Genomic DNA, 13,526 nt, shown 5'->3' with positions numbered 1-13,526 from the left:
GATAGTAACAATATTTTGCTTCGTATACCGAAAGTAAAAAAAAAATTTAAATAAAATGCTTGGACATTTTCAGTTTTTTTTTCTTTCATTCTGCTGCCTGAAATAACATTTCATATTTTTTATTATTAATATTTAGATTAATTTAGATTTTCTAAAACATCTTGCATATAAAACATAAAATGATAGATGCTTATAATGTCATATTTTAAATGTTTCTAAGAACAATTCTATATTTTGAGGACATTTTATTGCGCTGAAAGACGTTTGCACTTTGTCAGAATCTTTCAACCATGTCCGATTAGGCCAATGAAACATTTTTCTTCGCTAAATTTAAAACCCAAACTTGTATACTTTTTTTCACTTTGCCAACATTTTCAGCTCATTTATTGTCAATCGAATTATAAATATTTGGATTTTTTATTTTCATTATTATTTATGCAGATATGCCGTTTTTTGCAAGCAAATAGATATATTCGGTAAAAGAGAAACGATGAAGTTGATAATTATTTCAATTGATAAATATTTATGCATAAACTATATTTTCTGTATATTAACTTCCATCTTAATATATGTTTCGTAATAAATTCAGAGTGTAATTTGATTTTTAATTTCTCAGTATTACTGAAAATAGGAAAAGATGCGCATAATATTTCTCGCGCAAACTCTGGATACTTAAGGTGGGTTACAACTTTGTTGAAACTTACAGCTACTCAGGACTCTTTTGCAATGCGTTGGCTTCAAATAGATGCCTTTAGATATTATTTTTTATTAATGAGGGTTTTTTTTTAATTTTTGCCCTAAAGAACTTTTTAAAAGTTTAAGAAAGCTTACATAACATTCTTTTTATTGATATTATTTTTTTGTTAAAATGTTAATGGGCAAATATGCTTCTATTAAACCTACTTCTATATATCTCTGCACAGGAAATAATTTTTAAATTGCAGTTTATAATGTGAAATATTCTTTATACTTTATGATCATATAATATTTGTTGTTTTGCAAATTATTTTGCTATGTTATTTAATTGTGTTGATTTTGGGTCAAATGTACTCGAACTCATTTTTTTTTCTGAGAGTAACATTTCCAATAATATATTTTAAAATTAAAATAACACATTTTCGTTTTGCTATTATGAAGAGATATTTTAAGATAACTATATTTTCTATTATTTTATACCGGAAATCTTTCTTCCTAAAAAGTTCAGCATTTTAATTAATATTTAAAATTGTGTTCTTATCAAGTTTGTATCATTGCTTAGTAGAAACAATTTAGCCCTTTTTGATATTTTTTTCATTGCACATTTATTTGTTTTATTAGTTTTGGACATTTTAAACTTATACATCTTCTCCATATTATGAAGTTAAAATTTGAAAAAATAACGGAACTAAAATTCCCAGATCGTTTAATAAGTAAAGATAGCATTTCATTGACTATGAATTGTCGCCTGTATTCATTGAAATACAGATATTCAAATCACGAATAGTGTTCTTTTGTTTTAGAATAAACTGAGATTTCTCTCTTGATATTACTTTCTCATTCATTTTCCCTGGAAATAGTAGCTAATTGTACTGAGGACAGCTTTTTCTTGTCGTTGATTCAATACCCTTCTAAAAAAAAGAAATTAGAAGATATTATTGGCTTATCAGCTTTAAATCATTGCAAAACAGTCTCACAGAATGAGAAAGAATTTAATGTAAACTATCACCGTCAAAATAATAAGAAATGAAAAAAGTTTTAGTTATATTTCTCATTCATCTCTCAAGAACTGTTGAAATTTTCCCTCTTCGCCAAAATGGCTGTTTTTCTTGGGAGCAAGATATTTTGTTAATGCAAATATGAGAGAAAGATTAATTCTATCCGAATGCCTTTTTTTCTCAATAAATTGCCGTAATTAATTTTAAATAAAGGCGCACCCAAATGGAAAGCATAGGAATGCAGAGAAGATCAAAAATATTTTTATTTCTCTCCTTTAAGTAATCGCATCTCTGCAAATACGATGGTCAAACGTAATTTTCATTTTCACCCAGTTCTCTCCAACCAAATTGCAGTTTGGAAGTATTTCTAATCTGCACTAATTTGATATTTATCAAGGACACTTATATTTTCTGAAAATCGCATCCTGCTCTGGCTGTTCTAGTCCTGGCATATTTATTTCGTTCCCCGTCTAACAAATGGCCGAAGTTATGTGTGTGCCTCAGTCTGAATTTAAATGGAATTCGGACGTCCGCCGACCAGCAACGGCAAAACTGATATAATAAAAGGCTATAAATTAGGTCCTTTAATTAACTCTAAATGCCACGGCCGGGTCCAGAGAAGGATTTGACATATTTTGTATCATAATAAGGAAAATATGTGGCCATTCATAAGTCCATTTTCATTATTGTAGAAAGCGAAATTGTTCGCCAAGGACAGGACTTTCATTCTACATAATGTTATTTTCTAGAGGAAATTCAAATAATAGAACAATGCAGTTACGTTGCAATATCTTCAAGATATAGATAAATGTTGTGAAAACTGAGCAATATCGTAAAAATAAATCCCGTAATCTTTTTTATAGCAAAAAAAATATATATATTTAGGTTTTTGTATTTGGATGGCTACGAATGGCTACGAATGTTTTGAAAATAAATGGACAAAATAAATTCTGAGTAATTTATAAGGATGAAATTAATGAAATTAGAAAAGCAATAGCTTAACAAATATAAAAGCAACATCATTTTATGGAAATTAGACTCATTATTGAAGGATATGGAGTATATTATGTGAAACAGATTGAACTGCAATTCCTTATACAACAGGCAATTGAATTTTCAATAATATTTTCGCGCAGATGAAGTTAGCGTCGATAAACTGTGTGTTAACTAAAATCAAAGATAACACTCTCTATTCTCAACTTGAGACTTCATTCATGGAAATAAAACTTGCATCTGCTTTTATTCACAAGACGAAATGACTCGAATCTTCCAGATTTAGAAAGATATAGAAATTATAAGAACAAACGAGAAATAAAAGAAAGTAAATCAATGACAAAACAATAGTTATGCAATGTGCCTCCAGTGAGAGAAGAATGTGTGAACTGTCGCTTTCAGTTCATAGTATTCTACCACTGAGCCATTCAGTCTGCGTCAACAAAACAAGTTTCCTCACAATATGTTAGAAGCCTTTTACTGTGAAGCATGTGAACATTTTTGTAATATTTATTACCAAGGCTAAATCATTGCAAATGACGAATGAAACAGTCTCATTGCAAGAAATCAAATTATCTTTCATTTAGTTTAGCAACAACAACAATAAAAAAAAATCCAAAATTATTCCATTGAAATGAACAAAAAACTTTCTAATATTCTGATTATATTAACTATATGTTACTTATAAAATTTGGAGATATTTAATTTATCATTTAATGCAATGGTTTGTGTCAATGTTAAAATAAGGATATATATATATACATATCTTTATTTTAACATTTTTTTGAGCTTACCCATACTTAACTAGCTTAAATCCTAATCTAGTCTTAAGTTCTAGTCCATCTATTCAAGTCGTTTATCTCAATAGAGGATACAATTTGTCTCTATGATGATGTCATGCTCGCGTTACCATGGAAAAGGGGTGAAGTCGTTTCTGAGGGTAAAGACCCCTGAGCACCCTAGGGCAAAAGTCTGACTTCTAGCTCATATGAAGAGGAAACTCACACATTCGCTTGCACAACCCCTTTTTTCAGGGGGGCACATTCACACACCTCACAGATAGAACACAGAGGAAGAGCAACCATGCCCGAACCGGGTTTCGAACCCGGGACGTCCAGATCATGGGCAAGATGCGCTACCCCTATGCAAGGACGCCGGCGTTTGTCACTAAAGTCAACTTATATTGATACTGACTGTGGCTCATGATTCTCAATCATATAGGCTGAACTTATGACATGGATCATGTAATAGTGGTGCGCATAAGGGCTTTTACATATTTATTTTAAATTCTGCTTTTCAAAAATTGAAGACAAAATCGTCTTTTGAAGACTACATAAAGGAAACGAAAGTGTATTCGAATAATCCTGTTAATCAGGTGATAAAACACTAAAAGTACACTATCACTGATCCGGATTTCGATAAATACTCAGTAAAGTAGTCAGCAATTACAAAATCTGCACTGAAACATTTGGTGTGATTCTCGATCTTTTTATCTGTGTGATTGTGCTCTCTGAATACTAGATATTTATATATAAGTACAGAAAGAAAATTGAATATAGAAAGTTATTTGAGGGTAAAGTTGCCAAGTTTTAATCCATCTATAGGCTCCTTTCTTGTGGAAGAAAAAAATTTTAAAAAAATCTATCAATATTTTTTTCTTTAAATATTGATTTTGAGAGTTTTGGGGTTTTCTTACATTGTGACAACAATAAAGTCTTTTACTTTGTAAGGTTTCATTGGATCATGAAATGTCTTTTAAATAGCAAAAGAACAGAGTAATGAAAAAGGGGGGAATGGCTGGTTTAAATATCAAAAAGCAAAATTATATTACATTAATATTAATGTAATATAATTTAATAAATTACATTACATTAATATTTCAAAGAATTTTTTTTTTCCTTTTTACTGTATATTACAAACTGCCACAAATATAACATAATTTGTCGCATCCAAATGCGGCTTTTAGGATTCATGTGGACAGATACTTACTTAATTAATTTCTTTTCAGGTTAGACTCCGACATGGGGTTGTCAAGAAAGTTCATTCTTGAAGGTAAGATGCTCATATTTGATGTTTAGGAAAGATAAAATTCATATTCTTTTTTGAAACTTGTGAGAAACAAGCATTTGACAATAACAAAATAACAATAGTTGATTTGTTGTTAATTATAAATCTTGCGTCATATTAATCAAATTTTGGACACATATCGTGTCCAGTCTCTGTGAGCTTTCTATTTCTTAAATTTGACTGTAAATTTTTCCTTCTTTTAGTAAAAGAATACGTTTTAAAGTTTTCTAATTTATTTTTATTCTATCAATCTATGTACTATAGCTTTTTATTATCATAAAAAATAAGGAGCCTCCTATTAAATATTCTGATGTCCGTACTTTTATCTATTATATAATTCCATTGAGAGGGAAACAGATGTCTGTCATTTATTGTAAGTTTTAAGGATTAAGGTGTATCTAGTAACGAAGATTCTTTCAGATGTCTAAGCTGAACCACGAAATACAAGTTCTTTTCAATCTATTTGTTTTTTTAAGTTTTTAGAATCTTTTTGTTTGTTTGCGTATTTGATTCAATAATGTTAACCACACATATGCAATAATTCTTTTTTCTGACAAAGGAAATTGAATGCGATCACAAGTTTCTGTAGAATATATCTATTAGATCTATTCATCGCATTGTCAATTGCCTTATTTAGGAGAAGTTCTTGCTGACAGATTTTATACAAACGAGTCAGCACCAAAGCAGCAACATGTGTAGGCATAGTAAAGGGGGGGGGGGCACAAAGATGCTAAATTTGTAATATTTTCTGCATGAATAAGGATAGACAGAAATATTTTCTGCATGAATAAGGATAGACAGAAGTAAAGATTGAACAAAGCATTTTAATTACGAAATTTGATAGTAGCAAAACAAACAATTTCTAAGAAAAATGAATCTCGAGTTCCCACGAGATTTTTGTTTCCTAAATTAATAACTTCCAATCTTTTGATAACAATATGTAATCTCAAACATTACATAACTAAATGCAAGTGACATTGAAGTAATTGTGAGAGAATCGTTTCATAGGATTTTTAATAAGTGAAATTATTGCTTTTACAATTAACTTTTTCAATATCAGGTATTTCACTTCACTTCAAGCTACTTTGTATTATGTTATAGGAAAAATAGTAACAACTGATTGAAGATAATTCATTTTTTGCATTGTTTGCATCAATATTTTTTCCTATTTTGTTGGCGATTTCACAGATCCAAATTCATTCTAAGACTGAGCAATTTGCTTAGTTTTTAAGATTATAAAATAATGGCAAAATGGATGGACAAATCATACATTTTGTCATATTTTGTAGTTTTACTTCCACATTGGGATAAGGAATTTTCACAGTTTATTTTTTATGTCTATTATTTTTTAACTTGATATTCTTTCCTTTATTCTCTTGTCATATTCCATGTGGAAATTATGCATCTCTACCTAAACCACTCTAATAAAATGTGCAAACTTTGCTCGAAACTTTTCCAAAGTAATTGTAATAAAATTCCTTAGCATCTAAAAACACGCTTGGAATCAGCAGAGCAGGAGAACAACAAAGTTAAGTGCACACAGTATATGAGGAAACCTGATGTGCATGTTTCTTTCACTTTCTTTCAGTACCTCTTGTATTTTTTTGCTTCTCCATCCTACTTTGGTACTGAAAAACTCAATTATTCTTCTTTCGTGAGTCCCATTTAAGTAATGGCCAAAGAAAATCAAATTTTGAGCTCTCTGCTGGAGATGATATGCCTCAGAAAAATGCGAGCTGGGCTTTTGTTTCCAAGGTTTTATGGCACAACATTTCTTTTCTTTTAAATTCATTTTTATGACTATGGCCATGCTCTGTTATAAAACAAATTAAAAGCATGGATTTATTTTTAAAAAAAAAATCATCACAGTTTCACAAAAGTTGAAAAGTAATATTTTAAAAATACGAACCTGTTGATAAAACTAGGCTATTTACAAAACTTTAATTTTTTGTAAATCGCAAAGTTCTTTATCAAGTTATATTTTCAGTTATAGTACAATACACTCCCGAGCATCCGGTTCGTGACTATCTGGCTTCCGTACTATCCGGCCTAGTTTTCGTGACTATCTGGCTTCCGTACTATCCGTCCTAATTTTCGTGACTATCTGGCTTCCGTACTATCCGTCCTAGTTTTCGTGACTATCTGGCTTCCGTACTATCCGGCATAGTTTTCTTTGATCGTAATTAAATGAGGAAGGCAGTGGCAACATTAGCAAGGTATGGAAGTGGACGTCTGTTACGATTCTCTTAGTACGTGTCGTGTGCAAAATACAAGTTGTGACAGGAATCTTAAGGTTACCTTTTTATATCTGTGTAATCATTTATCAGTGAAAAATAAAATCAGTTTCAGCCAAATTTCTTAAGAATTAGGCCTACAATTTACGTAATATTTATATTTCCTACATGTAAGTTAGGCCTTATAGAATATATATTAAAATGTCAATAGTTTATGTCTTTTTAACTTATATTTTTTTCTCTACTAAATTCTTGAAACGTGCAGCGCAATATATACACATATATAAACTATCAGTGCAGAGGCTTCTATTTTAACTCGACATGTTACCGGCAGCTGTTTCTATGATTGCCCGGAATGCGGCCACGTTCCCATTCTACGAGGTTTGAGATAAATGAAGGGTTTAATACTCAATAAGAGGTGAGAAAATACATTATAACAGGGAATTTTGGTATAAAAACTTGTGTCTTATAGTATCGGTGGTCAAAGAAATGAGTTCACAGAACTCCGGCCTATCCGGCTTTTTCGCTACCCGCCGAACTCTTCCGCCACATTAGGCCGGATACTTGGAAGTGTACTGTATATGTTTTATAAGTTTTCTTCAATATGGAGTATCAAGGATAATATTTATTAACGAGATATTCTTTCAAAACGTGGAAAAATCTGAGAGTCTAATGTCTGTTTTATGTTACTTCCGTTAAATACATAAGAAACCTTTTGCAGCGCGGTAAATATTTAGTCTGTTCCCGAGATTTTGAAACAAGTATGTCCAACATTCATATAAAAGTTATTCTCAAATTAGGAACATAATGACTGATATCTAAGTCTGTTAGGGTGAGTTCTGATAAAAATTCTTTTGGGGTTATTTTATTTTTACTTTGCACGGTTTTATGAATGTTGATTATAAAAGGCAAATTTGAGTAATTTTATTGATAGAATTCAATTACTGTATGAATATGGTTTTCACATTTTTCAAACAAATAAATAAACATTTTTTCCATTTTAATATCGAATATATATTAAGGAGCGGTACGTAATCTTATAACTGCATATAGTATTATTTAAATAGCATATTCAAATTTATGTTCCTAATCCAAAGTTAAAATTAATAATATATATAACTTTGCAACACATAAGGTGCTACAAAAATACCGCATAAACTTAACATAATCTGATTCTTCAATCACAAAAAATATTAATGCGAATTTTCTTGTATTCTCACTATTTCTAATATTAATGATAACAAATAATGTTACTTTAAGTATTTAATCCCTCTTGGCCTGAAAATGTCTAGATAAAATAGTTAATAAAAATCTATTTATCAAAGCTTGTTTAAAACATTTTGCTGAAATTTCATTGCATCTTTCTGTTCTCTTAACATAATATACCAGGATGATAAAATATATTAATACTCCTTTCAAGAAAATAGAATTTACGGCTCTTTTATAGATTTTCGCTACTCTTGTATTAATCTAAAGATGAATTATGAGCAAGTTCTTTCTCTTTAAAAAAAGTTTATTATTAATTTTTTTTACATATAAAGCTGAGGAAATTTATTAATAATAAAGATAAAATTCTTCCGGCAATATAAATTCTTAAAAAACTGAACATCTAGTAAATATTGAGAAGATGTTGCATGTTTGAAGATTAAGAATTTCTATAAACAAAATTTAGAAAAAATGGAAACATAATATTTTTCTTTTCTGTAAATATTTATGTACATTATAATGTACAAGCAAGAAATTTTTAGAACAGGAAAAAAAGACAATTAACTTAATTTGCGCACATTTTTCAAGCAGCCACTACGTTTCTGGAATGAAAACATTAAAAAAATTACAATGCTTCAACGCTTTTCTTCTGTTCTTACTACATGAGAACAAAACAAACAAACAACTACAAAATAAAATAAAAAAAATATGGAAGAGCCATGTAAAACGTCAACAACACCTGATCGCGTTATCTTTTTCGTCTTGATCGAGAAGAAAAACTCCGGGAAAAAGAATAAATCAGCAGAACATAAAAACCCCAAGAAAACATGTTTCTTCCCCCAATAGCGTTAAACAGATTTGTTCAATGACGTGTTGATATTCCAACGTCCACACGATTCCTTTATAGGGGAACGTTCTTCTTTTATGACCTTTATCGTTGTTTGCATTTGCTTTAAGAATAGAAATAAGCTTACAAGATAAATTAGAAATTATGTGAATATTTATAACAAGTTTTTAAACTTGTTTGCTGATTTTTCAAGAATTAGAAGGATAATCTATAAAATGAGATCTTCTATAATAATAGAGTGTAGGATAACCATTTAAGCGTCTATTCTTCTATTTCTGTTGAATTGTTTTGGAGAAATGCACTAAAATTATTGAAGTGAAGAGTAGGGTATATATAATTCCAGTTAGTAATTTGCACTTATCTTTGAATAAAAAAATGAAAGAATTTTTTTTTTCTTGGATAGCAATTTTTTTATTTATTTTTATCTTGCAAATGTATTTGCTTGTTTGAAACTGATATAGAATCCTTTTGTAAAGTGAAATGAAGAAGCATTTGCTATTTATTACTGTGCTCTGGCATTGCCATAATCATCACATATTTGGCATTTTCATATATCTAGGATTAGTAGCAATTATCCCAGGATAGACTCAAAGAATGTTTCGAATTTGTTTTATAATAAATACCTCTAATCATCCTATATATAAATTTTAATTATATAATTCATATTATTTTGATTTCATTTGTAAATATTCCCTTCTGACATTCATCCATTCCATAACATCTAAATTCGGCCACATGCAAATTTCTTACTTCCTATCGTAATCACCCAAGTTTACCTAGTTTTAGTCAAAAGTTTCTGATACTCTCCACAAGCCATTAAAATATTGATAAATTCCGTATGTATGTTCTTGTTAAGCATCAGTATTAAAGTTATTGTTGCTCTTGAACGGTACTTTTGCTAGTAACTTTTGAACAAGTGCATTCATTTTCTGAAACGCCTGAAATGAAAATAAGAATGTTCACGACTAGATATTTATAAGATTTTTATTGTTTAGATTTCTTCATTTGTAATATTACTCAACGAAATGTTCTGTGTTAAGATTGTAATATCTTTCAGATAAATTTTTATTCATTTTTGAAGAGATTTCTTTGCATGTAATTGCATCAATTTCATTGGTTTTTCATGAAGTATTTGAAGAAAATAATCTCAAAATATTCTGATTTTTTCATCTGATTTCGATATTTTAATTGCTTATACTTTTTCATCGCTTTATAAAGACTGTAGAGTTATTGCGAGGCCTTTTCAATCAATTCTATCTAGAAAGCTTTATCGATGTAATAAGTTCAATATACTTTTATAACAACATGCAAACAATTTTAGAAAAATTTCTTTTATTACGTTAAATTATTTCTTAAAATGTCGTGAAGATTATTGCAAATATTTTTCCTTTGGCAATAATATGGCTTTCTATCATTACAAGTATTTTATTAAAATTTTCAAAAAATTGTGAATTGATGAATGTTGAGTAGAATAGGTGGCTTTTTGAAATGAATGATTTTTAAACTTGAAGTTATTGGCAAGAATAGCTTTTATATGATAAATTTTAGCGTAAAGAAAACATTAAGTGATTCGAAAAGATTATAGAAAGATTAATTAAAGAAACAAAAATAAATTAATTTTTGATTCATCATTATTTACTTTTTTTTGTCAGTCTTTTGCACTCGATCAATTTATTCACAGATGGTTGCAGTTGGGATTATGAAATGTTTACAGACATGAAATTTTCATCGATAGTTGCCTTATGAACATGTATTGACATCGTCATTTCATGTCTCTTTTACATTACGTTTGATACTCCCCGGGCGGGAGTACCTCAAAAAGAGAATGAGATACTTCCGACATGGTGATTGGATCTCACCACCCTAGAGGGTACATAAATAGGTGGGGGTCTGGTTCCTCTAGTCGATGAGGAGACGTACTTCCTTCAGGAAGGGTTGTACCGTGGCCGGTGATGGCTCTTATGACTCAATTAGGTCATATCCTATGTTGCGGCGATCCGGTCATTCAGTATTTAATATGCGTATGCCTCCGGGCGGGTCGGACCTTACCTTAGGTTTGATGACATACATAACACCAGCTAGTTCATTTAAATAGGTTAAATTCTTTATATTCGTAAGCATAAACATGCATGTACATAAAAACGATATACGATTACTTAATATGCGATTTTTTTTTTTGTTAAGATGCAGAAAATGGATACATATCCATTTTTCCCCCATTGTCGGTCTGATTAACATATTACATTTCCCTCGTTTCTAAAGCAGGCGGTGCTGTTCTTAATATTAAAGTGCACTTGTCATGTTTATAACTTACACATCAGTGTAATTTCATGCTTGCAGGTGTTGTCTTACTTGTTTTTTAAACTGACAAAATCTATATTATTTTGGAGATGCTTATAATGATGTCTTGTATCACTATTAGCTGATCCAGAATATTTATTACTGAAAACTTTAATTACTAATTAATAACAACCGATATTAACACAAAACTATTTTTAACATAGCCGCCTCGGTTTTCGAATATCTTTTGGTTTCATTACTGATACTTATGTATATAGAGAAGTTTCAAAATGATCCATAATATGCAAGTTTCTTAATTTATAGGAATTAATATAGAACTTTATATCCAAAACCCATATTTTTATGGCCCGTACATTTAGAATAGATAACACAGATTAAAATAACGAATATTATTTATTTTATTTACAAATCGAATATAATTTTCTTTGAATGAGAAAATAATATTCGCTTTTTTAAAACCGTAAAGCATCTGGGCATGTGCAAAAACTTTTCAAAAATACTAAATCTATTGGTATTTTGCATTATATAAGGAGTTTCAGATTTCTATAATTAACTCTTGATATTAACACGTTATTCGTTGAATGATTTTGCATTTAACATAAAATTATACATATCTTATAATTAAATATTCTGATTTATTGTCAATTTACCAAAGTTAGAATAATTTTGTACTGTGTTTTATTTTTAATTATTGAAGTTTTAACTATTATCATATGTGTGAAATTGATTTTCAACTAAAAATTCCAACTGTTTTACCCTATGTGATTAAATTTCTTAAAATTAAAACTTTAGTAGTACTTTCAGCGGTTTATTTTTGCAATTGCTATACATTCTTACATTTGCAATTTGTTTTGTAGTTTAATTAATTATAAGGGAATGTTTGATGAAATAATGGTAGGGTTATGTTGGAGTTGATATTATTATTTTAAATCCTAGGTAGATGAACAAGATAGCAAATAAGTCTAAATGAAGACTAAATAGGCTTTTGTTTAATAATTAGAGAATTTTTATGCGAATTTTATTTATGAAATAATGTTTAAATAAATTAAATTCTTTTTCAGCCATCGATGCCAGCTTGCAACGACTGCAGATGGACTACGTAGATATTGTATACATTAACAGAACAGATCCGATGTGCCCTATAGAAGGTAAGAAGACGCTGGATGTTTCAACGCCAATTTGTTTCATCGCCAAATTGGCGATTTTTCTTTTCATGATTCATATAAATTAACAGCCATAAAGACTACCAACATGTAATTAGGAGAATTTTCCAAACAACCTTGCTGATATTATCTCCTTCTGATAAAATTTTGACTTTTGCACCTGTTGTGAAATGTCCAAAAATTGTGATAATTAGAAAATCAAACTTTAAAATATAACTTTTTCACGTTTGAAAATATAAACTTTTTAGATATTCTTATAATATGTTTTACTTTTTTCATTTAAACGTGAATTAAAATAGCTGTTGGAGTAATGCAGAGTTTCTAATCTTGCAGAGGTAGTGCGGGCGTGCACACATGCAATCAACCACGGAAAAGCCATGTATTGGGGCACTTCTCGGTGGACAGCCATGGAGATTATGGTGAGTATCGTAAATGCTTCCCTTTTATTTTTAGGGCGATGCGTAGGACGCAGTTAAAGTTACTTTGACATCAAGCAATTTTTTTTTTTTTTTTTATTAATGCAAAGCAAAATATATATTACAGATTCAGGAATAAAAGTTATGTAATAATATTATTTTAAACGAAACAAGTAAATTCAACATAATGAACTGCCATGCTGAATTTCTTACAATATAATTTATATGGGCCCTCCGATCATCAGTGACTCCCACGGCAGGCGAGGTGTTAATTCTAGCAGAGTAGTTTGTAAAAAAAAATTGCACAATACTACAGTTAATTTTTTTAAGAGAATTGCACCACCACTTTAACTCGTCTTCATAAGAAATGACTAAATAGCTGTTTCCATTATTGTTATAAAATACCAATCAAATATAATTCTATAAAATGGACTCCTATTTACTGAAGAGGGTGAAATAGAATTTCTTTTAGTGGTACACTTACTTCATGCCTCTTGAAAAACTATTTGCAACGTTGCTCATTTCTGAGCAGTTATCGCGCCACTGAATCTAGACCAAACATTTTGTAATTGTAGAAAATGAATATAATTTTAAGGTTTTGAAAT

The 13,526-nt window shown here is 29.7% G+C and overlaps 1 protein-coding gene across 1 annotated transcript in view; it reads left to right on the top strand.

Annotated features, from left to right (window-relative positions):
- Window positions 1-13,526, top strand: part of LOC129975977 (voltage-gated potassium channel subunit beta-2-like) — a 125,661-nt gene that overhangs the window by 94,874 nt on the left and 17,261 nt on the right. The window contains exons 9-11 of the mRNA XM_056089287.1: window positions 4,696-4,739; window positions 12,404-12,490; window positions 12,839-12,924. Of these exons, the coding sequence (XP_055945262.1) occupies window positions 4,696-4,739; window positions 12,404-12,490; window positions 12,839-12,924 (217 nt within the window). The remainder of the gene's footprint in view (window positions 1-4,695; window positions 4,740-12,403; window positions 12,491-12,838; window positions 12,925-13,526) is intronic.

The sequence above is a fragment of the Argiope bruennichi genome, chromosome 7 (genome assembly GCF_947563725.1).
Source record: "Argiope bruennichi chromosome 7, qqArgBrue1.1, whole genome shotgun sequence".
In the NCBI taxonomy this organism is placed as follows: domain Eukaryota; kingdom Metazoa; phylum Arthropoda; class Arachnida; order Araneae; family Araneidae; genus Argiope; species Argiope bruennichi.
Note: the sequence above shows the minus strand (reverse complement) of the source record. Positions and strands in the feature narration are given on the sequence as shown.